This window comes from Melopsittacus undulatus, chromosome 4 (assembly GCF_012275295.1).
Source record: "Melopsittacus undulatus isolate bMelUnd1 chromosome 4, bMelUnd1.mat.Z, whole genome shotgun sequence".
NCBI lineage: Eukaryota > Metazoa > Chordata > Aves > Psittaciformes > Psittaculidae > Melopsittacus > Melopsittacus undulatus.
The window spans coordinates 93,760,587-93,787,373 of record NC_047530.1 but is presented as its reverse complement, the minus strand read 5'-3'; the positions used below and the strand labels follow the sequence as shown (position 1 = coordinate 93,787,373).

At 40.8% G+C, this 26,787-nt stretch overlaps 2 protein-coding genes across 2 annotated transcripts; both read left to right on the top strand.

Moving 5' to 3' along the window:
- The first annotated feature begins 4,056 nt into the window (after window positions 1-4,056).
- On the top strand, window positions 4,057-18,191 carry LIPA (lipase A, lysosomal acid type). The gene is made up of 9 exons (XM_005144035.3): window positions 4,057-4,499; window positions 6,318-6,438; window positions 10,228-10,426; window positions 10,790-10,899; window positions 11,525-11,661; window positions 13,100-13,246; window positions 14,388-14,459; window positions 15,510-15,581; window positions 16,186-18,191. Exons 1-9 carry the CDS (start codon window positions 4,395-4,397, stop codon window positions 16,417-16,419), a joined length of 1,197 nt encoding a protein of 398 aa, XP_005144092.2. The 5' UTR covers window positions 4,057-4,394; the 3' UTR covers window positions 16,420-18,191.
- A 3,502-nt stretch (window positions 18,192-21,693) lies between these two features.
- Window positions 21,694-26,512, top strand: CH25H (cholesterol 25-hydroxylase). Its single transcript, XM_005144034.4, has 2 exons — window positions 21,694-21,794; window positions 25,031-26,512. Exon 2 carries the CDS (start codon window positions 25,153-25,155, stop codon window positions 25,978-25,980), a length of 828 nt encoding a protein of 275 aa, XP_005144091.1. The 5' UTR covers window positions 21,694-21,794; window positions 25,031-25,152; the 3' UTR covers window positions 25,981-26,512.
- The last annotated feature ends 275 nt before the right edge of the window (window positions 26,513-26,787 follow it).

The window sequence follows — 26,787 nt, the reverse complement described above, 5'->3', positions numbered from 1 at the left end:
TCCTGCTCAGGGAGGGGACTGGAAGCTGGTCGGAAGGGGAGGGGTTAGCCGGGAGGGGAGGGGTTAGCTCTCCCGGGCTGGGCTCGTTTCAGTGGATGGTATCGTATTCTCTCTCCTTGTTTATTTCCTCTAACATTGATTTGTTAGTGGTAGCAGTAGTGATTGCTGGACTGATTTTACCTCAATCCGTGGGAGTTGTATCCCTCCGGCTCTCCTCCCCATCCCTCCGGGAGTGGGAAGGTGGGGGGGGGGGGGGGAAACAAAGGAGTGTGTGGTACTGCGGGAGACTGAGGTGGGGTTTTAAACCACAACAACTGGCTTCATAACGTTGATTTTAGGGGTAACAAAGAGATCAAAGAAATAATATCTAATATATGTAAAAGGCACTATGTATAGTAAATTTGGATGGAATCTGAAGCTGCAGACAAGTGAAGAAGAAGAAAGGTGTAAAAGCACATTAGCAAACATATGACTCTCCCAAAAAATGACCAAAAGGTGATGCTGGGGAGAGGAAGAAGAAACCACCACCATCATGTTCCTGCCAAGAAAGGATGCCAGTGGTTGATGACTGTTGGTATTGCTCCCTCAGCAGACTGAAGCAGCTGATCTGAATGCCCAGAGCAGCAATCTTTAGAGGAAGGAATAGAAACTAAAGAAGTCTACATGTGTGCATGTGTGCATAACAATTTTAACCATAATATTACTATTATTGTGACATTTTCTGTATATAAGTTAACTGCATTATTACTTTCCTACTTTAATAATTAGTTCTAGACTAATGACAATTCTTTCATTAGATGAGGAATTTCATTATACTAACAAAAAAAATCTTGTTTTACCTATCTATATAAGATTTGCTTCCTCTTCACCCATAAACATGATCTTTCAAGTAACACTACAGAACCACTCTCCATTCTTGAATACATTCAATTTAAAAATGTGAAAGAATCTTATTAAGAAATATATTTAATTAAATACTTTCTAATGTCCTTTTTATAATTAATATCTGTAGAATTTGAGCCCTCCCTCCTCTCCCCCCTCCCCTTTGTAGGAATAAGCAAATAAAAATGCATGTAAGGGAGCCTCACAAGGCTTCTCATTGTTCCTGTTATATGACAATGTCAGCTCCCTTCATTTTGTGAGGTTTCCAGGTGAAGATGCATAAGGTTGCCCCTCTGTCTTAACAAGCCAGAAAGTCATTTATATCAAACCTCATAATCACTTCAGAACTGCTGCTGCTGCCATCATGGTAAATCTTTGCAATTATAAATAAGAAGTAACAGTATTCCGTGTTTTTTCTTTATAAATTTATATAATCACTAACTGCCAATTTGTATGTTTTCAAGAATTTTAGATTCTGGCTTGTAAACTTGCCTTCTGTGGTATGAAGTGCCTGTATCCCCACCCTCATAAGTGTGACACAAAGCATTTAGGTAGAGCAGAGTGAACCTCTAGGTCTGGTGGCAAGCCATGCTTATCCTCTGGGTTTGATCACGGCTCTGTTTGGCTGGCTCCAGAGACCCTCGGCCTGTCCAAGGAAGCCAGGGCAGCCCATGAGCCTCTGGGGAGGCACTGTCCCGAAAAAGGATTCAGTGCGAGGACTCATCACACATAGAGTGAGTTCCTGGCAGACAGTGACTCTTCAGGACAAGGCTGTCTTCTGCCTTTTCCTTCTTTTCTTTCTTTCCCTCCTTTCATGTTCCCTTTCTTTTAAAAACAAAACAATCTTACCTATGAGAACTCCTGGTTTCTACAAGAATTTGGAGAGCCTTAGTAACTGCACCCCTGTTGTGTTTAAGTGACTCAGTGTGCGTGTGTGTGTTGAAGCCGATGTTTCAGAGCTCAAGATAAAGGTTAGTGTATCTACTACTCTGAGTATTATGCAGACTTCTAGCAATCAGGTATTTGATAAGTGGTGAAAAGAGGCAGTGATTTGGGAAGGAAAAAGGATTAGGGTATCTACACAGATTCATGTATTTTATAGAAAATAAAGGCTGCAGGTAGCTGTAGAAAAATTTATTTAAAAGGTTTCTGCAAGGCCAGAGTCAAATGTGGACACTAATGATTTACTATGATAATAAGTATCTTTGGGCTTCTTGTCTCTGCTTCCATCCCAGGTGTCTGGTTTTCCTACTACTGAGCATGGTACATATGGGAAAATGCAGTCATTTTCCTCTGGAATGCAAACATTTGCCCTAGTACCCAAATTTTTACGGGTTTAGTCACATCTATATGCTTTGGTTTGACACAACGCCTATTGAATAAAATAAGTGAAGGAAATAGCTTCAAATAGAATAAATGAAAGAGAATGCAATGCCTTTATTATGCAAAGCCTTTCTACAGCTATCTTTGTAACATGCTTGGCACAGCAGAAGAAAAATCAGAAATATTTCTACAGCCTTGCTGCTTTCACCTGGAGGAAACCTACAGCTGGCCCGACTGTTGTCCTGGGAGAGCTGTGTGGTGTAGCAGCAAATGTAAGAACTTGGAATACATGTGTCCAGAAACGGGCTGGAAAACAACAACTGCATTCATATTTGATACAAAGACTTTGTTTACTTGAGTGTTCTGTACATATGCAAGAATAGCAAATGGTTTCAAACATACCTACACATTTTAGAATTTGAGAAAATCTGTATCTGTAAATTTCCTTGGAGCTGAAATAGATCCCTGCTGACAAAGAATTCTCCCCTGGTATTACTAGCCCAGCAAAACAATTGCCTGAAACTCAGTTTTCATTATTAAAGTAATGTAGGTTAATTATATCATAATAAATGACAGGTTCACATCAAATATCTTATTTTATGCTGGTTTCAATTTTGCCTAGTTGGACAGCAGCAGTTGTGGCATTTTATAACTTAGGTTTTGTCTAGAGGGAAAGGTACCCTGTAATTAATTCGACAGAAAACCCAAGTGAATCACTGAGCAATATTTTTGCTACCCAAGTTCTTTAAAACCATATGTTCCGAAGAAATGGAATCCAGGAATGCAAACGGTTGCATACTGTCATGTCACTTGTATCAACTCATGTATTCATATATCAAAACAAGGGGATGTTATGAAAGCTTCAGTTAAAATCTTAATGCTTTCTAAATAAACACAAACATTTCTGTTCTTGACATGTTCTTGCTTTACCACTGTGTATTTTGTATCAGGTTTCTGTATTATTCTGAGGATATTACTCGGGACCTGCACCTAGTAGCATGAATATTTATACTACAGGATTGAATTTGGTCCAAGTTTTTAGAAGCCTGGTCACACATCCCCTGACCACAGACACGCTTCTCTGGGAGATTACAGTATGTAGTGCCATGCCAATTAGTTGCCTCAGAGCATGAAGGTAAAGCAGGTTTGCAAGCAGCTGTGATGATAACTCTGCTGGAACTGTCTGCCTGCATGTAATTTAAGCTCATCTGTATTAGATTTGACATACTTTGACTGTGCTCAAAGATGATAGACAGATAGATAGATAGATAGATAGATAGATAAGCTATTTGTGGAAGGATAACAGTGATTGCTGACAACGCTTTATAGTCCCGACAAAGGACCGGCTCTTCACGACACTGTGGAGGCGCCCCCGGGGATGCTCCCGCTGCGGAGAGGCCGTGGAAGACAAGGCTACACCTCTTCCTGCCGCTGTTTTCGCCCTGGAGACCGCCGCAGGCTCTGCGGCGTGATCGAGGCAGGGCGGCACTGTGAGGATTCCGGAGGCTTCGGGTGAGGAGCACACGCACACGAAGGGGAGGGCTGGGGAGCAAAAATCACGGGCGCCGTTCTCAAAGCTGACAAACTTCTGACAATGGAGCCCGCAGCGCGCGGGGTGCCCACACAAGGATTACTCGAAGAAGGCTGAAACACAGCGGCTCAGGTAGCTCAAGGCCGCGTACCCTCGGCCCGCCGGCACGGAGCGGCAGCAGCTGCCCACGGCCGGGTTTCCGCCCCGCGGGGCGCTGCAGGGAGGGCCCGGCCCTGCCGCCGCCGATAGGCCGCGCTGTATGGCCTGAGCTGCGCCGCCGGCCTAGCGCGCTCCTCCCGCCGCGCAGGGCAGCGCCGCGCTCACAGGGGTCCGCAGGCAGTCCCGGCTCCGCAGCAGGGCTCTGCTGGGCCGCGGTCACTCAAGAGGGGAGGCGCGAAGCGGCGCAGGACACACCCGGGTGCCCAGCCCGGCCGCGCCTCTTGCCCTGCCGCCCCGCCGCTGACACGAGCGCGACCGGCCCTGTTCTCGCCCTGTCAGCCGGGCAGTAGCCCCCGCCCCTGTGACGCGGCCCCGTGCCGGCCACCGCCCCCGGCGGAGACGGCTCATAAGGCTCTGCGGAGCTCACCGCTGCTTTAGCGTCGGGTTGTGCTTGACTGTTACAGCGAGCCGGGGCCGCTCGCCTTCTCGCAGGTCCAGGATGCGGGGACTTGTGGTCTCCGCTCTTCTGCTGCAGAGCATCGCCGGCTCGGGTGCGTTCGCCAGAGGGAAGAGGAATGTGGATCCCGAAACGAACATGAACATTGTGAGTGGCGTGGCAGTGAGGGAAGCGTGCCCGACGCGTGCCCAGCGGTGTTCCCTGGGTGCGGACGTGGGTGTAACAGGGCGAGGAGAGGGGTCGAGGAGCAGAGGGGCGTCCGGGCGGCCTGCGGACCTTCCGCGGCTTCGGGGCCGCAAACCCGGTCCTTCCCCCCGTCACAGCCGCAGTGAGACCCCGGAGACTGCAGCCACAGGTCCGCGGTCAGCTGGCTGCTGCTTCGGGTCTCTGCGAGATGTCGTCTTTCGCTTCTCCTCCTTCCAGGCCCTTCGTGGTCCCTTGCTGCCTGTACAGCTCTTTCTGTCACATGTTTTCTGATCCAGACCTGTCAGAACACTCTTTAACTGCTACAGAAGTGCGTGCTTATGAACCATACTTGGGCTACTAGCACAATGCTCCCGTGTTCTTACCCACAACTGCCTTCATTCCCATTTAGCATTTACTCTCTTAACTTTATTCTTCTTTTGCTGCAACAGCCAACTCCAGAAAAAGTTTGCTGTTTGTAATTGCTATTAGTTGCTCTTTCCTCTGCCCCATCTAAACTGTGCTATATTTTCACATGAGCAAGAAGATACTTCAGGCTGTAAATGCTTGAGGTCTGCAAGGAGAGAAGTGCTTGAGTTGTCAATATCATCTAAATATCATTTTGAGGACTGAAAATAGTCATTTAGTATAAGGCTAGTAGCATTTGAATGAAATATAGCCTTAAAATAATTTTGGAATGTTAATGTTGTGGGTGATTAAAGATATATTTAAAAGAAATAGCATGTTTATTTAAATGCTCCTTCTCTTCTTGCCTAGCAGCCTCAGAATAGAACTACAGAAATGTCTTGCATTTCTTTAATTTTCGCAAGGCACAGTTGGTGTCATAAAACCTATTAAGTAGCATGCTCTTTATCCTAGTGGCATTGCATCAAATGGAAACAACATAAAGCTCAAGACATAAGAGATTGGAGGTAAACCTATTAATGTAATCATAGTGTTAAAGAAGTGTGCTTTTTTATTTTTCTATTACTATTGTCTTGTTTGGCTTGTCAGCAAAGTAAAATCTCTGTAACAGGAATAAGGCTTGAGGAGAAAGGTGAGTTAGAAATGGCACATGAAACTACAAGCTGAGGTGACAATGTCAGCAGCTGGCACATGTGAAGAGCATGACCTTAATATTTTAAAGCTGCTGTTTTAAAAAAAACCTGTTTGTGGCTCATTTCAGCACATTGCCTAAACATGATTGTGTCTTGTGTATAACAGAGAATTTAATGCAAAGTTCAGATGTAAATCCAGAATGGTTTCAAAGAAGCCTTTCCCTTCAGGAGAGAGTACTCTTCCCTCCTCTTCCATATGCCAGTGTGGTGCCAGTGGCTTTCTGCTTTCCTCACCTGTTTGTTACTGGAAATTTCTGCATTCCTTGAGAGCAGACAGTTTTGATTTTTGTCTGCCAAATCTGCTTCATGGTGTTTTGTCCTCTTATCATCATCTCCTTTCCAACACTTCAATAGCCTTTCTCAGTGTAAGCAGGGTGTAACTAACCAGATGGTAGACAGGGACAGGTTAGGGAGTCTTCCTAAATTCCCTGGGTAAAGTTTGTGCTCTGGCTAGTTCCTGACTCCATACTGGCACAGTCCATAAGAAAACCTGTCTGCATTGAATAGGTGAGCACATTCCTACCACAGACTAATTTCACATCCCATCTTCGGAAGGAACCCAGAGTATTTTGCACATGTTAATGAACTGAGGAGGACTTTGACTCCAAAATGGTTTATTTTCTTTCTTCTTTGACTCCCAAGTAGTTTCTTTTTTTTTCTTCAGAGTCAAATTATTACCTTCAGAGGATACCCTAGTGAGGAGTACGAAGTGACAACAGAAGATGGGTATATCCTTTCCATTAACAGAATTCCTTATGGAAGAAAAGACTATGAAAGGAGTAAAGGTAAGATTTATTTCTCTTTGGAAAAGTGGAAAGTCATAAAAAAGCTCTCCTTGATTTATAAAACTTTTCTCCTGCAATAATTCAGAAAAGGTTTAAAGACCATATGACATATACAATTAGCATATTTTACTGGTGAATCTTATGGCCAGAATAGGCATATGTAGAATGACTTGAGTAAAGGAAGGGAGAAAGAGTTAGAAAGTTGTATTTTCCTGGGATTGCCTTTATGTAACATTAATACAAGCCCTTTGTTGTTCTTTTAAATTTATCTTTTTTTTTTTTGAGGGTTTGAGCAGCCTGGATTTTCTAGGAAGCGGAAAGTAAAGGTTGAGATTTGTTGTGTTTTTGAAGGCATAAAGTATCTTGGAAAGAGATTGATTGTAAAATTGTTGTATTATTTCAAACCACATTTTGAATAATTTTAAAAAATGCTTCTTTATAAGAAATAAGTTTGTTAAAAATGCCTGACTGTTTTCAGAAGTAGGGGCAGTTCCTCTTTTGGTGAAATATAACTGAACTACGGGAGTTCCCACTGGAATGTTCACAAAATAATTACTGTCTGATTTCTGCATAAGAATTCATTAGTTAATTTTAACCTCTCTGAAGCTCCCTTTGCAATAAGCTACATCCAGACCAATTGTATGTACTATTTGGGTGTCATATTTTATGTATCTGTTTAAGCTTATTTAAACAATATCAGAATCATAGAATCATAATGTTTTGGGTTGGAAGGGATCTGCAAATGGCATTTAGTCCAAGACCCTTGCAATGAGCAGGGATAAGATAAAATCCTTTCAGAGCATCTTGAGTACAATACATGTAAAAATATATTGCAAACTGAGATAAGTAACCGGTAATTGACAAGAGTTGGTTCAGACCAAATTGTCTCATGGATGTAATTTGATGGGAGACTGGGAGGAGCACTGGCATGCGCCACCAGAGCACTGTTAAAAACTACGACTTACTGTGACAGCTGGAAAGTGCATGGAAGGAATGCATGGGGTGTAGAAGTGAGGAGGTAGGGGATAAAAAGGATAGGGGGAATGTAAACCAAAACTTAAGAAAGGCAAAAAGTGTTTTGAAGGCTGGATGATGGAGTGCTTTCAAAGTGAGACTAAGGTAGAAGAGGAGAGACATACAGCCTTTGGCTTGCTATCCTCATACAATGTCTGTGGAGCTAAGTGTATTTAAGCAGCAGTGGCTGAATTTGGTATCAAGTCTTGTCATCACCCCTTATAAATGTTCCTTTAGACAATTTGCATGCATACAACAGCAGTAGCCTGTTTGTATAGAAACTGCATATTCTGAGGACTGCCTCAGGACCCTTTCAACTGAAAAAAGCTAGGATAAGAGTTAAAAATGGAGCTCAAAAGAAATCAGTGATTGTCCTGTAGATGTGTGAACAAAACTTGTGCAAAACTGCTCTCCTCTGCCAATGGCCAAGCAACAGTCTCCCTGAGCTTATCTGTTGGTTTTGTATGTTACAATGTTTGCACTGTGTGCTGTTTCTCACAAGGTGGGTTTATGAAGATCAGTGCATGTATGAGACCACTCAAACCTAGCAGGTGTCTTTGTACTTAAGAATTGCAGGGAAGCACAGAGGAAAAAATCTGTCTTTGTACCTGTTGATCTTGTCAAATCCTTTGATGACATAAACAAACAGAAGTATTCCTGACCTGTGGGAATTCTCCACATTCCCCTTGCCACACCCTTGACCCCAAGTTCATGTTTTGCAAAGTGCTTTGATTTTGAAAACAAGGATTATTGAGCACATTTGGGGAAGTATGATCTCCTAGAAGAATGAAGATTTCAAAGTTCATGTTGATCTTAAGTTTTTATAGACTTGGTATCTTTTCTCAGAAAGATACCAATGGTGTGTTACTGCTGACTCAGTGTATATATGCCATAATTCTTCTTTTGCAATACCTGCATAATGTGAATGGGATTCCTTGGAATTGAGTATCACATGATGTTTTGCTTTAGTTTTTCCTGCATAACATGCATAAGTAGGGCATGGAGATAAATCTGTCTTCAACTTCTTGGGGGTACAGTGAAGAGAACAAAATGTTCTACCATGGAAAGGGTAGTTTAAGGACCTACCTTTCTTATTTCCCCTCTGGGAGATTTAGGATTAAAGGTGATACACAAAATTATTATTGTGCAAGTCAGTTTGCATGATTGTGTAATTCATGTGCAGATCTGGTGACTGCTTGGTAAAGTGAAAACAGAGCTGGCAGAAACTGAAGGCTAATAGGGAACAGAATGGAAGCATTAAAGCAGTTAAGCAGTTTTCCCCTTCCTACATTATGAAACATGCAGATAGCAGCCTGAGGAAAGCCAGTTCTTCAAAAAGTGAGGTTTGTTGATCCGAATTTAATAAAAGGGAAGAAAGTATCACAGCTAAAAGGGAACATTCCTGAAAACAAATTTAATGTTAGGCTTGAAAATCCTGCACTGTTCATAAGGCAATGAAGTATTACTGCAACAAACAGTTGTGTTGAACTGTACTGTCTCCAGTGCCACTTTGGCACTGATGGAGATTTGCTCTGGTTGCAGGGACAGTGTGCCACATGGTTTTTTTACAAAATGAAAAAAGCAGGCACTGAATAGGTTTGTGATCACAGGTATAGAGGTTGCTAGGAGGGAGGAATATTGCTTATTTGGATTTTGTAACTCGTAGCAAACATTTATGGACGTGACCCAGAATGGAGAGTACAGGTGACTGAAATGGTTGTGGTTCGGCTGCTTCTGCTGAAAAATCCAAGCCTAAATTCTCAATGGAGGAAGTACTCATGATTCAGTATTGTAGTAGAATGATGTGTCATTGGAGGAGGTAATTCCTGAGTAATCTCTGGCATTGAACTAAAGTTACCGTGATATCAGATTTCAGTTATTAAAGCAGAAAAAATGCCCAAAATACCTGTACTGCTGCAAGAGCCAAAGAGGTCTTTGTATTTTCTGAAGGTCAGATGCATTCCAAGGGATATGTTAGTTTATTTGTGTAGAAGCAGGAATAATCTTCATTTATTTATTTATTTAATAATTAATTTGTATTCCACATAAGGATGTCATTTCCCTTTTCATGATGGGGAAGTCAGGAGAGAGGTTTCCTTAATTCTACCTGGGTGTTGATTGCAGGTTTTTTTAACTATTTAAGTCAGGGAGAGAAAGTCCTGTGAAATATTGATTCCCTTGTTGGCTCCTATACTGCTCATCAGCTTCTGCCAGAGCTTTGGTAGTGGAAGTGAGTTGCATAGAGGTAGTATGAGTACCAGCTGCGTAAATTTCCACAGCTCAGCAGCGAGTTTGGCATTGTCTTGACTGGGAAACAAAGATCTCAGTAGTACATATATGGGAATGCCTTCTCCAGGTTTAGGGGCAAGGTCAGAGTCATAAGTAGTTTAGTGGTGTCTGTTTGGACCACTTTAAGTATGGTCTTTTTGTGGTCTTGAAACAGTTGTAAAGGGTACCTGTATTTTTCCTGTAGCTCCCACTTTTCTCATGTTTGCTTGTTGCATATCTGCTGCCTGTTTTGAACTTCAAGGACTCTTTTGCTTTAGTTAGAAAACTAACAAGTTGGTAGTTTAAAATTCTTAATGATAAAAAGTAGCTTTTTGTGAAAGCACATGATTCATGGCACTATGAATAATATATGATTTGTTAGTAGACTAAGTCAAGTAGATTAAATATTCAAAGTCCAAATCTAGTCTTTCAGTAACTCACTTAAATTATTCTTAGGTATTCAGTTGCAGGTGAACAGGAAGCTATGATAAATGCATTATTTTTCAGGTCCAAGGCCTGCTGTGTTTCTGCAGCATGGTTTGCTTGCAGATGCCAGCAATTGGATCACAAACTTGGATTACAATAGCCTTGGCTTTATGCTGGCAGATGCTGGCTATGATGTATGGCTCGGAAACAGCAGAGGGAACACCTGGTCCAGAAAACATACACACTTCACAGTGAAGCAAGAAGAATTCTGGGTTTTCAGGTATCCTTGTCTTGCTAGGTTACTACATATGCTGTTTGCAAGCAGGCTTCTTTTCCTCTCTTTGCCCATCGTCTTAGTTCAGTCACATTGTGAATGTACAAGTTTTTTTTTTTCTGGTCACATGTGGTGTTACATATGCAGGGGCAGCAAAGGGAAGTTTCATGATTAGTATAGTATCCTGAGACAGCCTGGTCAGTAGAATTTGCTTTTACCCATGCTTGTGTGTAGATGCAGTTCAGCTTCATCCAAAGGAAGCTTTTCTTTATGTCCAGGTGACTGATCTTCAGTGCAGTAAAGCTTTGTGCAGCTGTTCCACACTGATAACTTTACTTACACAGCTGACTTTTTATCTTTGCTTTGTAGCTTTGATGAAATGGCTAAGTATGACATTCCAGCGTCAGTGGACTTCATTTTGAAGAAAACTGGCCAGGAACAAGTGTTTTACGTTGGTCATTCACAGGGCACCACAATGGGTATGTGAAGAGATGCAGTTGTTAGAATATATTGTGTTTGAAATTATATCAAGTTCCACATGTATGGTTTAATGACGAAAAAATAGGGCATTTGAAATCTGTTGCTTCTGGTCTTTAGCTGCTTCCTGGAATTGTCGTCAACATTGAAATGAAAGACTTATTCTGTGTTTACTTAAAGTGGGAATCTGCTGAAAAGATAAATTCAAAGTCACAGGTAGCTACCAGTACAGTTTCTATTAAAATAAATTGATGAACTATGGATAATAAAATGACAGTCATCAGATGTGTAGAATAAAGAATCCAATTTCCAGAATATTTTGCTGTATGTAAGACCTGGTTCAGGTGCTTTTAGACCTGCAAAGAGAAAGAACTAGAAGAGTGTTGGGTGAGTTAGCATGAATATGTTTTTCAGAAGAAAACAATCCTTCTTATTTGCCTCATTTAATCTCTATAGTAACTAGATTAATGTGCGGTCTCTAAATTCATCCTAAATAAAACAATCAAACCATTAATCTAAAAGTACTTTTGTGTACTTGCTCTTAGATTTTATAGAATCATTGCCATGTAAAATTCCCTTCTAACTTGCCCCTCTGAGCTTTGTTAATTATTCTCTTGTTATTTACAGCTTTCATTGCTTTTTCAACTTTGCCACAGCTGGCTAAGAAAATCAAAATGTTCTTTGCCTTGGCACCAGTAGCTACAGTCAAGTTTGTCACTAGCCCTCTGGCAAAACTGGGAGTGTTTCCTGACCTGCTACTCAAGGTTTGTATTTTAGCATAAATGTTTTAAGCCAAATGAGATGCCTCCGTTTCTAATTCAAAACAGCATAGCGAAGGCTTAACAGCTGTGATTAGTGAATAACCTATTTGACAAGAATACTGTCCAGTTTCTCATAATAATGCTGTGGAAGTAAACAGTGGCTTTTCTGGGTTTATACTGCCTAATGAGACAATTTGCATCCATTTAAAGTAATATTTTACAAGTTAATAGGGGGAATAAAACTATATTTTTCCATGTTTCTAGAATTTCAGCTACAGAAATCACACAGTTAATTAGTCAGTGTGTTTTAGAAGAGTCACATGATAGCTTTAAATACAGAATACTTCTGAATTGTCATGAACTTTCACAGATTTGTTTCACAATTAACCATTTAGTATTGGAAGAGAATCCTTCAGAGGATGATTAAGAGCAGCAGCTTTATTTAGATGTTGTGAGTCATGCTCTGGAGGAGTTTACCTTTCCCCATTAACATCAAAGGGTATGTAGGCAGACTAGCAGGCTGCAATGAGTGCCTGAAGTCAGACATTGTGAACACGCCACTGTGTGTAATTTTTAACCATCACTTTTCTTTCCACCACCCATGGAGATTCCCACACAGCTGTTTGTTGTAGGAGATACACCCATCTCTAATGTACCTTGTAGAGATTTAATGCTGTACAGATTTAAGTACATGTCTGTCTATATTATTAGTTCCCTGCTCCAAAGGCAGTTAAAAGCAGTACTAACAGCTATAATCTTCTGTTCCTTGTGTAATGAACTTTGTCTAATGAGAACAGTAGCTGATCAGTGCCTTCTGCAGATGTTCAAGTTGTGCTGAGGAACTTGTTTCTCATGGTGACTTGCAAAAAGCCTAGAGTGCAGAAGTACGTGACAGTGAGAAACCCTTGGGTCAGGTTTATCTTTAAAGAGCTGTGTCACTTCTAAGGAAGTTCTCAGTGGGCCATTTTAAAATCCTTGGATATTTTAAAAATACCCATCAAGAGGAAGTGGCCACCACAACTCATGTGACTTGTTTTTCTTACATGATTTGAGGAAAGGAAGTTACAGCTACAAAGCCATTACCATTAGCAGACACAGCTTAACATACTTTGATGACAAGACAGTGTACGCTATTTTGTAAAATACTGAATTTAAAATTGATTTGGATTTGAGGTCAGGTTTGGAATTCTTGAAAGATTGTCCTAGTTCCCAGGTGCTTTTTGTGGGACTTAATGGACTGTATCATTTGGAGCAGAAGCACTAACCATGACCTTCTGGACTGGACTGTAAACAAGGTTGATAAGGGGATAAATAATTTTCATGACACACCTGTCACCAGGGCAAATGGAAATAATTACCTCAAGTATGTTGTGGTATGAAAACTAAACCCAAGTGATTCTATGCAATTACATGTTTGTCCTATGTTCTTGTTATTTTGTAGGACATGTTTGGAAAGAAGCAATTCCTCCCTCAGAATTTTTTGCTGAAGTGGCTTGCTACCCATGTTTGCACTCACAGAATACTTGATGACCTTTGTGGCAACCTGTTCTTTATTCTGTGTGGTTTTAATGAGAGAAACTTGAATATGGTGTGTTCTAGTGACTGTTAATAGCTAAGTTATTGCAAACTTTAACATAGTATTAACTGCATATCGCTGTACTGATTGTCCTTTACATGTAATTAGAAAACCCTTAATGCTGCCTTCATCATATTAAGTTTGGATTAATATATTTTCTTGGTATAGATTAGTTGTGCAGTTATGATGGATAGAATTAACTTTTTAAAATGTTACTGGAAAGCTAAAATACATAATTTTCGATCTGCTGGGGAAGTGGGTAAAAGAAATAATATGATGGTGCAATTATTTAATTGCTTTTGCAATTAAGTGACGAAGAAAGCTCTAATTTTCAGCTATTTTCAGAGAACTGTTAAAGTTTTATGTGCTTTTGGTGGACATGTGCAATTGTTTTCTCTGGGATCAATTTCTGGCCCTGCTGATGGCTTCATCTGTGGTCCGAGTTCCAGAAGGTTTGTTCGTAGGACTTGTTTTGTTGTCTAAAAGCCAGTTAACAGAAATCAGTATGAGACCACCTTTCTTCACAGTGCTTCTTAAAGTGTTTCTAACTCCTTGAAATCAGTAGAAGGTGGTATCAGTTTACCCGGAGGTGATTTTCTGTTTATTTGGTTGGTTTTTTTATATCAAGGTGGAAGTGCATTTTCTGGATGTTTTTTTGCCCAGCACATGCAGTTTTCATGGTTTTAATAGTGGACAGGTTTTTTTTTTGTTTGTTTGTTTGTTTTTTTTTTTTTCTGCCAGGATTGAAGCTTCCCTGGGTATTTTGTACTTCTAAACTCAAATTGTAAGAGGTTCTGAATCACTTTGGACTGACAGCTACTAGTTTACATGTAGAGTAACAGAAAGCTTCTCTGAAGGTCCATCTAAATATTAGTTAATGTGCTCCCAATTTTTACAACACTAGCATTTTAAAAATATTCTTAATATATGAAAGATGTTTAAGGGATATCATTATTAGATTTAAAGTTCTTTAGTTAATTGTAATTATTCCCCAGACATTTGAACTGTTTACCTCATCCATAGGTATGGTTCCAGTTAACTTTTGTTTATAGCAGTTTTAAGAGGAGTGGAAAATTTTGTCTTGTTCAGGAAGCAATAATGAGTAGAACAGCTGTACTATGAGGAGTAAACCATGTTAATTATCTTCTTGCAGAGTCGAGTGGATGTGTATTCAGCACATTGTCCTGCAGGGACATCTGTACAAAATATGATCCACTGGAGCCAGGTAGAATTTCCAGAATCTAAAATGTCCATGGCTGTCTTGCTTGTAGGATATTGATGTATTTGATATTTAAACTGAATAAAATGCCAGAATATATGTGCAGCATAGGCTGAGTGAAACTTTGGAACTACTGATTTTCAGAGTGGCAGCTGTTCACTGTAGCTGCTTTGATGATACTGACTTAAGGTGGCTCACCCCTTTTGTTTATTTCTTTGGAGATATGTTAACTATAAGTACATCAGTCCAACTATAAGTACATCAGGCCAAAAACAGTACAATGGAAAAGCTAAATTCAGAGGGATGCTGTAACAAGTATTTGCTCCCCTTTCAGCAAACCCTGGTTTGATTAAAAGATATATTTTTAGCCAGTGAAAAGCATCAGGCATTCTGTTCTATTCTCTTTAGCTTCATTGTATATTTTATTAGTATATTTTGAATTTCACCTTATTACACAATTTCATGACTCTGACATTATTGTGCCTGAAGCTTGCTCTGCAGGTTGACAAGAAAGAGAAGGCATTTGCTATGGAAGCTGTGGTCAGGGCTGCTTGTGATCTTGTAGCACTTCAGGTGTTGGCTCAGAAAGAAATTTGTGAAGATCTTTTCACCCTTTTCCTCCCCCCAAATCCCTGTTATATAGACTTCTGTTTCTGAAAAAGAATAGATGATAAATCATGCAGAGTCGGTTTCTAGGAAAGCTTCATGCTGTATTCATATACCTTCAGACAGCAAGGTAAATATTTCAGAAGTAGGCATGGAGCTGCCAAATCCTGACTTTGGATACACTGAAGCATTTTCTTTAATCTCTCCTACTGTTGCTAAGAAAGAGGGTGAAATCTTAAAGGACAAAGTCTAATGGTGGTGAATGTCAGTGTTTCCCACTCTTGTGACACTGGGCAAAGCAGTGACACTTGTCCTTGTTAATATTTGTCATTTCACTGTTTCTTGTGTCAGTTTTCTCTGCCAATTCTCCAGGTTACCTATACTTTTTTATTCCTGAGATAGAAGTGTTTCAGTTTTCCTTTGTATGTGTGAATATTTGTTTATTTCTAGGCTGTGAAGAGTGGAGAACTCAAAGCTTATGACTGGGGAAGCAAGGCTGCAAATACAGCTCACTACAACCAGGTAGGCATCTTTTATGGTTATGATTCTTTAGTGTCACAAAAAGAACTCCTTAGGCACTTCTCTGGGTGCTGTGTTTATGCTTCATGCTAAAGAGCCACCCAGTAACCAGACTGGAGACTTGCCTATTAACACACGCACACGCACACTAACACTCACACACACGTGTTGCTTGTCTCCAGCCTGTTTAATCTCCATGTATTTTTCAAATTTCTATGTGCAATACTGAAAATATTTTGCCCCTTGTAAAATTAGTGATAAGTAATATTGCAGTATGATACTTGCAGAGTAGCAGTCACTTTTCATATTTAATTAGGGTTCAGAAATAACTTGAGTGGGATGCATCTGAGACTTCTGCTACCATACTGTCTTGTAAGCTCCTCAGAGCACACCTTTACTGCTATGTGTGTTGTAATATGGCAGGACTCTTGAGAATTATGTTTTCTGTTGAGTCTGGACTCCATCTCTAGCTGCCCAAGAGAGGAAGAGAAAATAAGAATGAGACATTCTTCTTGAATTTGCTAGTATGTTACACTGCAATGTAACAGTATGTTACACTGGAGAGTTTTTCTGTCTAATGCTTTCGGTTTTGCTTTCCTTCACTCAGTCTACTCCCCCTTTCTACAAAATAAAAGAGATGACTGTACCAACTGCAGTGTGGACTGGTGGACATGACTGGCTGGCAGACCCGAAGGATGTTGCTATGCTGCTCACTCAAATCACAAACTTGGTTTACCACAAAAACATTCCAGAATGGGAACATTTGGATTTCATCTGGGGCCTTGATGCACCTTACCGCATGTATAATGAAATAATTAACATGATTAGGAAGTATGTCTAAACTAACATGGTATTTCAAAGTCATAGCTCACCAGTCAAAGCTCACCAGAAATTTATCTTTTTGGAACATACGCTTTTCTGGCAGTAATGCTACATTGTTTATTTATGATGCATTTTTAAAATGTGAGCAATAACCACTGAATTAGGTTCATAATTGGTTTGTTTTTTCTCAATGTTATTTCTCTCTCCTGCATAAATCGTCACTGTACCCTGCTGATTTTGCACACACTGGTATGGTACTGAAAAACAGCAGTGTGGCTTTGCACAAAAGGAATATGTCATGTGCATATAAGTTTAGTGACATGTCTGAAAGACAAGTTAGTTCATCCAGCACCTCAGGTGCTTGACAGTTAAAGCAATAGGTACTTTACTGTCCATAAAAGACACTGCCGTTTCTCAGTACATTGCTGTTTCTGAATACCTTTCAGAAATACACCTTGTACTGCAGTGACCCATTTGGTACTGGTCCTTTAAAAAGCACTTAATTACTTCATTATTTGAGCCATCACATACAACCTAGCTACATTAGATGACTTTCAATATTGCCCAGAAGAACTGTCATGAAACCAGAGAAGCTCATCAATGTCAGTTGAAATCTACTATTTTGGTAGTGATTAATTGCTGCATTTTTCTTGATTTAATGCTGATGCCTGTCATGTTTCACATACCAGCTATGGATAAGGATCATTCCAGGAATCTGCAAGGGCAAGTAAAAAGAGAAGTAGCTGAAAGGAGTACCACTTTCAGATAGCTTTGTCAATAGGTTATGGCTTTCAAGGACAATGATGTAACATACTTGTGTTTTGTTTTCTTTGCACTGACCACTAAAAAACAAGCTCCTCAGTATACTACTGATGAGGGAAGAGCCAAAGCATTAATTTTATAGCTTGAGTGACTTAATTTGCGTGGACTTGTCCCTTTACTTATCTGCTGCTTTGAAGGTATGTTTACTTCTTAGCTGCTTATGTGGTGCTTGCCACTGTTGTGTTCAGGAACCACACAACATTCTGGTGAAGCCTGGCAGTATTAATGGCAGTCTCCATTTGTTTCAGTTTCCACCTCAAAGGCTGACTAAGTCCTCATTTAATGGGGGAAAGGAATCACATCTGACTTTGGAGCTGTAATTCTCTGTGGTGTAGGTGCCTTGCTCTTTTCATTGATTATGCAGAAGACTTCGGCTCCTCTGAATTAGACGAAAGTTCCATGCCAAATGTAGATGTATGAACAACCTCCAGAGTCAGTTGCCTCAGTCCAGATCATCTCTGTGCCATGCTTGGATTCAACACAGATTTCTGTCAGTATTCCCAACAGGATAAAACCCCTTTTCAACATGGCATAGAAAATAGTGCATTTTAAACTGAGACAAACTCTTTTTTTTTTTTTTAAAGAGCAAAAATATGCATAAGCCAAAAATTAGGTTGGTTGGTTGGGTTTTTTTTAGTTGGTTGGTTTTGTTTGGTTTTTTGGTTTTTTTGGGGTTTGCTTTGTTTTTTTTTTTAATTCCTAATTCAGACTCAGGGAATCCTCAGGCTTTGTTTAAGGAAAAAGTGGCTCATGCTATTTCAGTTGTGATTCCTATCAGGACCTCCAAGTTTGCTTTATATTTGTAGCAGCCATATTTACTCCACCTTGCTGTGCTGAAAGGAAGTTTCTGTTGGAATCCAAAGTGGCTGATTTAGTGGTTGTGAGGGAATGGGATACAGCAAGAGCCATGTGCATCATGTTTGTTAAGCTTGAAATATTTCAATAAACAAGAGAGCTGCTTGGAGTTCAGAGTGATGTGTTGTGTTTCACTTCTTGTTTCATGAATGCATGTGAATCTTTGGGATAGAGTCCAGAAAGCTGTCTGTTTTTCACAACTATTCAGCCATAGAAAAAGTACAATAAAATAAATAAAATCACCAAGTAAGCTTGCATTTTACTTGGGTCCTGAAAGAGGCTTTTACTAAGCCTAAAAGGACTTTAATGTTGTTTTGAGGGGACTTCTCTGAGACATTTAGGTAAGGTACCAATTGTAAATAACTGCTCACAATGCAGAGTCATTTTCTAACCTTTCAAACCACTGACATGGTGGAAAGCATCTTGTATCCCATTCTTAAACTTTGAGTAATTGGATTGATTAACAGACTGGTAATTTCATAAATAGCATTTAACCACATAGTAAAGCAGGGAACTAATCTCTGCCATGGTACGCTTGAGCCAGCTTTTGACTTTTGTCATCTTCAATCATAAACATGTTCAGGCTGTACAGTCTGTATACAGCAGATGTGCAGTCAAAAAAGCAGGTGTATTAAATTCTATGTGATATCAGCTTTACATGCAGGTGAGCTCCTTGTGTGCCTGGAAATATAGCCAGAATAGTGGGAATTTTTCACAAAAGCCATGGAGTTTTGCTGGAGCAGGGGTGGCTATGGGAATGGTGAGCTGTTGTGCTCTCCCTGGCCTGCTAAAATTACAAGCACTGTGTGAAACAAACTTGGACAGGTGTCAGTGAAAAGAAGTATGCAAAATAAGGCACCACAAACATCTTTTTGGAGGATAGAATCTTGATGTAATAAGAATGAGTAGCAATGGATGGTGCATCTTTCAAAGGAGATTTACATGCTTAGTGCATTGTCTATAGACATCTTTGTGTTACAGGTGTATGTGTATGATATTGAATGTTGGCTGGATGTCAGCTTTGAATAATAAAAAGTGCACTGGCAGAACAGAGGGCATCAGACCCCTTCTGCTGTCTTGGTCTCAGCATTTAGTGATGTGATCAAGCTACGCCAGAAGACAGTAGTCCCCATTCAGCTGGTGGATTGCCAGGCTCACAGGCCTGTGTGCATCTGAAGTGAGTGCATGATCCAGGGCTTTGGCTTAGAGATGTACAACACAACTGGGCATACAAGGATTTATGCAAACATAACAATGTTTTGTCCACGTGAGCTTGGAACTTGGAAAACTTTTTTCTGTGGTCATCTGCAAATATATTCACACCATTCATTTCGTGTAGAAGGCCTAAGTATGGTAGAGTGCATCTATGTTTGTTGGTGCTACATACTGAATGATGTATTAGCTCAATGCAGAGCATTTTTACACTATTTAGTAATTCTGTAGATAGTGATAACACTGATGAAAGTTTACACATGAACTCAAACAGCCTTGAAGTGCCTCAGAATAGGAAGAGATGACAAAAGACCTCCTACTGCCTTGAGCCCTGTAAGAGAAACAATTTTGTCAGTTTGGGAACAAAATAAACCAGTTTTTTGTAAGTTAGTCTTTGTGGTGAATGTGCCATTAAAAAAAAAATGAAACAATAATATGAAAAGTTACAAATAACTTTAATCTGTAAGATATGAGAGATGGCTGGATGGGTGTTCTGGTATATAACAAAACATGGGTCTCGTGGAAGATTTTCCTATTATTAAAGCACTTACAATGTCTCCTTTCTTTGAGGTATTACAAAACACAGTCATGCTGCAGCATTGCCCATCACGAGCATGCTAATAATGGCCTCTCTTCTGCAGCAGCCTATTTTCAAATAACTTTCTATGAACAAAATTGTTGAAATCATCAATTAAATGCCAACCTCATGAAGTTTAACCATGCCAAGTGCATGGTCCTACACCTGGGTCAGAGCAATCCCAGGCACAGCTACATGTTGAGCAAAAAGGAAATTCATGGTAGTCCTGCGGAGGAGGACTTGGGGGTGTTGGTCAATGAGAAAATGAACATGAGCCAGCAGTGTGCACTCACAGCCCAGAAAGCCAACCGTATCCTGGGCTGCATCAAAAGAAGTATGACCAGCAGGTAGAAGGAGGTGATCCTGCCCCTCTACTCTGCTCTCATGACACCTCACCTGGAGTATTGTGTGCAGTTCTGGTGTCCTCAACATAAAAAGCACATGGAACTGTTGGAACAAGTCCAGAGGAGGCCACGAGGATGATGAGGGGACTGGAGCACCTCCCATATGAAGACAGGCTGAGAAAGTTGGGGCTGTTCAGCCTGGAGAAGAGAAGGCTGCATGGAGACCTCATAGCAGCCTTCCAGTACCTGAAGGGGGCCTACAGGGATGCTGGGGAGGGACTATTCAGTAAGGACTGTAGTGATAGGATAAGGGGTAATGGGTTGAAACTTAAACAGCAGAGGTTTAGACTGGATATAAGGAGGAAGTTCTTTACTGTTAGGGTGGTGAGGTACTGGAATGGGTTGCCGAGGGAGGTAGTGAATGCTCCATCCCTGGCAGTGTTCAAGGCCAGGTTGGACAGAACCTTGGGTGACATGGTTTAATGTGAGGTGTCCCTGCCCACGGCAGGGGGGTTGGACCTAGATGATCTTGAGGTCCTTTCCAGCCCTAACTATTCTATGATTCTATGAAATAAAAGATTACCAAGGTTGGATAGACAGTACCAATTGGATAGACCTGGAACATACTTGCCTAAGTCTTATTTTCTAAGGATGCTGACCTGAAAAATGTCTATTGCATTCTGACTCCTCCAGAAATGATGCACATGTGCAGTTGTAGAGGATGTGAATCAGTTTTTCACCAGGGAATTACAAATTCTGAATGAAAGACTTTTAGAAGCTTTTCGTAATGGTTGTTTGTAAAGCTGATCCTGATAATATAAAGCTGGAGAATTAACTATTTACTTTGCTGGCAGCTTTCCATCCACAGCCATTGTTAGGAATTCATTAACAAGAGCTATAACTAAGCATTTTTTCTGTGCTGGCTGGGGAGGTTTTCAGTGGAGCTTGCATGGGGAGGTGGGGTGTTGGTATGAAAATATTTTGATTAAGAAAATGTGTTAGCTCTTGTTAGGAAAAGTACTTTGTGTTTTCATCAAAACTGAGGAGGAATATGTATGTTCTTCATCCTCAAGTACTCAGCATATCCAAGGGCTCAGGATTCTCATTGCTTACCTGGGATGCGAGGAACAGAGACTTGTGTCTGTATTGTGGGTTGAGATTCTAGATTTGAATCTCAGTGTACCTAAACCTAAGGGGACTAGGTTGGAAAGATATAAATATGCAAAGCCCCTCTTTCCTTCCCCACCTGTGACAAATTTATGCCTGCCTGGCTGTCCTGCCCCAGAAAGGTGTTGTCCCTGAGAATGGTAACAGAGCCCGGGATGTATTTACTGGTCCCTGTAAGTTAACCGCAAGCCCGCATTCACTCTGGCAGCCTCCGCCCGGGAGCGGGCGGGCTGTGCGCGGCTCCTGCGCAGGGGGGCGCTGTTGTCCGCGCAGCGGAGCTGCACTGAGGCGCTGCGGGGGGGGGGGGCGCGGGGGGCTCCGACCCCGAACTGCGCGGAGCCCTGGGGCACCGCGAGACAGCCCGGTCCGGCGAGGCGCAACGCGGCGAGTCCCTCCCGCTCAGGCTCCCGGACAGAGGTGAGTTAGGGTGCGAGGACCGCAGTCCATTTTGATGCGAGAGCAGGGGCTGCCGCTGCCTGCCTGCGCTCTGATGACTGTCCTGCTTCCCTGCTACTGTCCTCACCAAATTCCCAACCCGCTTGCCCAGCACCCTCTTTCTTGTAGAAGGCTCAGCATGCACTGGGATGTTGCCTTATCCTTGGTACAATAGTCCCCTCATACAGAAGGGGAGAAGAGGAGAAGGGATAAAGACGTTTTGCCTCTCCTGCTGTGACGTTAGTTTCTGTGACATACCTTCAGTACAATGATCCTAGTTTTCCCTCTTGCTGCCTCTTCCTCATTTTCCTACTCAGTGTTTTGATGTTTACCTTGCAGCTTGTACCTAACAGTGGAGCCTGGGGTAGGTGCTTGCTTCTTGTGTTCATGTGGAATCTATTTCAGACCCTTTGCGGGGCCTCATTCCAAACTATGTGCCCTTCAACCTAAACTGTAGCAGGAGTCTTGATTTTTTTGAGACCCATTTAGAGTCCTGTAACATATGGGGAGGTTTGGCAGCATAGTAAATCGGGTGAAAAAAAAGGCGCCAGGGTTGTATTGCTGAATTAAATACAAAAAGGATTAGCGTATCACTTTGTCTTCATGTTTTACCTTGCGCTGACAAAGAAACCTGAGTTAGTGGAGTGGAAATATGTGAGCAGCGCTTTTTGGTGGCTAAGCCAAACAGCATGAACTATGTTGCTGGAGAGTAAGGTTTTGCCTTCTAATGCACAAGGATTCATTTTTCTCAGCTGTCCTACAGAGCACCAGCAGAAAGGGACAAGTTCTGAACATTCTGCGCCTTGCTTGGGCTTCATGTTGCAGGGTAGACTGGTAATAAAACTGCAGAATTCTGTTATTTTTCCTTAAGGGATTTAAGAATATTTTTCTATGACATAATCTGCAGGCAAAATGCCTGTTCTTTAGATTTTAGCTTATAGGCAGCAGTGGTTTCTAAAACTTCTTGGGACTCCACATGGCTATTAGGGATTAGTCAGAGGAGTGTCTTCAAGGCAGCTGAACAATTTCTGTCAATGTCCCTTTAGGCAGATTTGGAATACATTATAGAATAAATTTGGTCCCTGCATAATTCTAATAAAATAGAGAATCATAGAACAGAACACAGTTATGGTTGGAAAGGACCTTAAGATCATCTAGTTCCAACCGCCCTGCCGTGGGCAGGGACACCTCACACTAAAACATGTTACCCAAGGCTTCATCCAACCTGGCCTTGAACACCACCAGGGATGGAGCATTCACATCTTCCCTGGGCAACTCATTCCAGTGCCTCACCACCCTAACAGTAAAGAATTTCTTCCTTAGATCCAATCTAAACTTCCCCTGTTTAAGTTTTAACCCATTACCCCTTGTCCTATCACTGCAGTCCCTAATGAATAGTTCCTCCCAGCATCCCTGTAGCCCCCTTCAGATATTGGAAGGCTGCTATGAGGTCTCCATGCAGCCTTCTCTTCTCCAGGCTGCACAGCCCGAACTTTCTCAGCCTGTCTTAATACGGGAGGTGCTCCAGTCCCCTGAACAGAGAATCTCATGTGCCAACTGAAAGGCTTGATTTCTGATTGTAACTACATAAATTAACAGAAAGCGTCTCTCATAAGGATATTTTCAGAACCAGACAGTGATTGAGTTACAGACGCGTTTTTCACGTCTTTATTGTGAAATGGAGGTCGAAATAAAATACAATCAGAAAACAGAAATTAAGCTCTTATATATAGATCCTCATCTATTAGATGAGTGTTTCTCACTAGGTTTTAGTTTCACTACATTCAACACTTTGAATTAATTGAGTTCAACAGAACAGTCTCACAACAGCAGAGAATCTGAATCCATTTCTAAAATGTGTATGCAATGGGTGGAGTCTTTGAAGGCTGCGCCATACCTGTCTCCAGCAAAGAGCTTCTGATTGCCTAAATAATAGCACAAATAATGTTGCTGTTTCAGTAAACTCCTTCGTGTCTAAGGAGAGAACAAAATCTGCACTTCCTTAAGAGCAGAGTCTCTATGAGAAAACGGTGGAAACTGAAAGCACATTTAAGTATTAGAAGTCCATGCATATTTCAGGAAAGGTCACTGCTAACTAATTATTCTTAATTACTGAGAAGCAAGGAAATACTGTCTCACATGCTCCCCATCAGATTTAATTTCTGAATAGCAAGGAACTAAAATCGTCTGAACAAGCTAATAAAGTCATCTAGGAAGTTGAGCTCATTTCCAGTATTAGAATAAATGCCATACCTACAAAAGAGGTGAGTTCATAGGAAGCTGATGGCAAGCTTCATTTCCCTAAATGTTCAAAGCTTTGTTTGCCTTTTTTTAAAGTACAAAAGAGTGATGTCTTAGTGGTTAAATCAAAACTTCCATCATTTATCCCTAAAATACTTTTAGCAAATTAGAAATGTTGGGAGTCAAGCCTGCTAGCTTCTGCTGTGTGCTTGCCTACAGTCAAAGGAAGATACATTAAAGGACTTAGGGCTGAACAGTGGACCTTTCAATTGCATAAATTGGTTTGATACTTGGATAAAAAGCGATTTCCATATCATACTGCTCAATGAGCTGTGAGATGCAATAATACTTGTCACTAAGTAGCTGTTTGGAAGCATAAAGAGATTTTACTTTGTATTCCTCCCAGCAACTGGGGGATGTGTTTTCTTTTCAAAGTCACTGGCTCAGTTTTGTATCAAGTCAGATGGATTTTGCCATGTCAGGTAGATACAGGAACGTAAAGGAGAGTATAACCTCAAAAGTAGATGGTAATAGATCATAACTACCACATTCAGACTGGAAACATAGTATAGGTCTCCTTAAGGTTTTGCCTTAGCCTGTTGTATAACCCAAGGGATCATTAAGAAAATGTGTGTTTGCACAATCTGAGAACATCCTGGATGATTTAGGTACATTTACATCTTTGATAACAGCCATATTAAAAAAAAAATCAATTATAGGTTGTATTTCCTGACCTATAAAGTTAAAAGACAAAGGATGACACAACTGAAAATTACTAAGAGACAGCAGTTTCCACATGTGTATGCTATGTGGAGTAGAAAATGTTCCTACCCTCTTTCTCTGAATACCTGTGTTAGAATTCTGCATTTCTGCTTATTTTCCCCATTGTGCAAGTCTCTCGTAGAGCTCCAGCGATTACCCTAGCCAGCTAATTCTGTTCCGAGATTGTAATGCATTATACCTCTTCTGTATAACAGGAAAGGGAACTTCCTCTTTAAAGCTACGTATTGCTAAGGAGGATTTCTAATGGGCGGAGTTTTCCTTGAGCAGGCTACATAAAGGCTTGCAGGATTCGCAGACTTCTCAGACTGCTATCAGCATGAACTGCAGCCTGCCAGACAGAGTGCTGCTGCTCAGCTACGTGATGGATAGAAGGCACGACAGGTTGTACCTTCAGCCTCTTTGGGACTTTGTCACAGCAAAGAAGCCATTGATCAAGTCTCCATTTTTCCCAGTGCTGTTTTCTTTTACAGCATACATGGCTTTCTGTCTTCCATATATTGCACTGGACTTTTTAAGCACTAGACTACCAAACTTGAGAAAATACAAAATCCAGCCACAGAACTATCCGACTCTTGGAATGATGGTGCCGTGCATTATTCAAAGTATGTATCACCATGTTGTTTTTATCTTCCCGGTGACTTTTCTCCACTGGTACTGGAAACCAATGAATCTGCCAGTGACAGCTCCAGAGCTGCCTGAGGTCATGCTGGAAGTAGTAGGTTGCCTGCTTCTGTTTGATTTTGAGTACTTTCTGTGGCATTTGATTCATCACAAAGTGCCTTGGCTCTACAAGACCTTCCACAAGGTGCATCACAAGCACATATCAACATTTGCTCTTACTACACAATATTCCAGTGTATGGGAATTGCTTTCGCTAGGATTTTTTGCTGCTATCAACCCAGTACTCCTTGGATGCCATCCTTTGACAGAAATGATTTTCTTTCTTGTAAATATTTGGTTGTCAGTGGAGGACCATTCAGGATATGACCTTCCATGGTCAACTCACCGACTTGTGCCTTTTGGTTTGTATGGAGGAGCACCACATCATGATCTCCATCATCTGAAATTCAAATCAAACTATGCTCCTTACTTCACCCACTGGGACAAACTCTTTGGGACATTCACAGAGTCACATTCTAATTAAGGATATTTACCTGAGGATGAACTCTCATTTTTTTTTATGGACTAAACTAGGACATTAGTTTTTTGAAGACATACAGAAGATTGTATATTTGAAACTGCCTATAAAAGCAATAGTTATTTATTACAAATCCTCTTAATATATGTGTATTTGTATGTATACTTGGAACTGCCTATGTTAAATGACTGCAAATGGGAGGGTAAATGTTAAGTTTGTTTGAGTCAAAGGTGTAAGGGATGCATTAAGAGACACTCTCTCTTCTTTCCTTCTTTCCAGCTTTCATAAAGCATGTATTGTATTACTGTATGCTGTTTTATACATACACCAGAACAATTGTCTTACTGTTGTAGGATTATTTATGATGTAAACAGAAAAGGTGCACATCATGGATTTTGTGCTGGTTAACCTGCCAGAGAACATCATTGAACAATGATGTTGTAAGATATTGCTGCCAAACAAAGCTAGGTAGCCAACTGTGCAATAATTTTGATATTTATATTTTAAACCTTGGTATACTGTCTTTTTTTAATAAAAAATAAATATGGTAATTTTAAGATTGTGTTCTGCTTTGTTTTATTCATTCGTCTACTCATGTTAGTAACAGGTATGATTCTTTATACATACTTATGCACCATTTACTTGAGTTTCAGAGTTTCAGACTTTTCTTACTAAAATATTGTCATGTTATTTCAAAAGCAAACTATTTACTTTTTCCCCAGAATCTTGTGTTATTTTTAAAGAGTTTTCAGTTTTGTAGAACCAGAATATTGAAGAATGCGGTTGAAAAAGCCATGGTGAAATTTTATTATT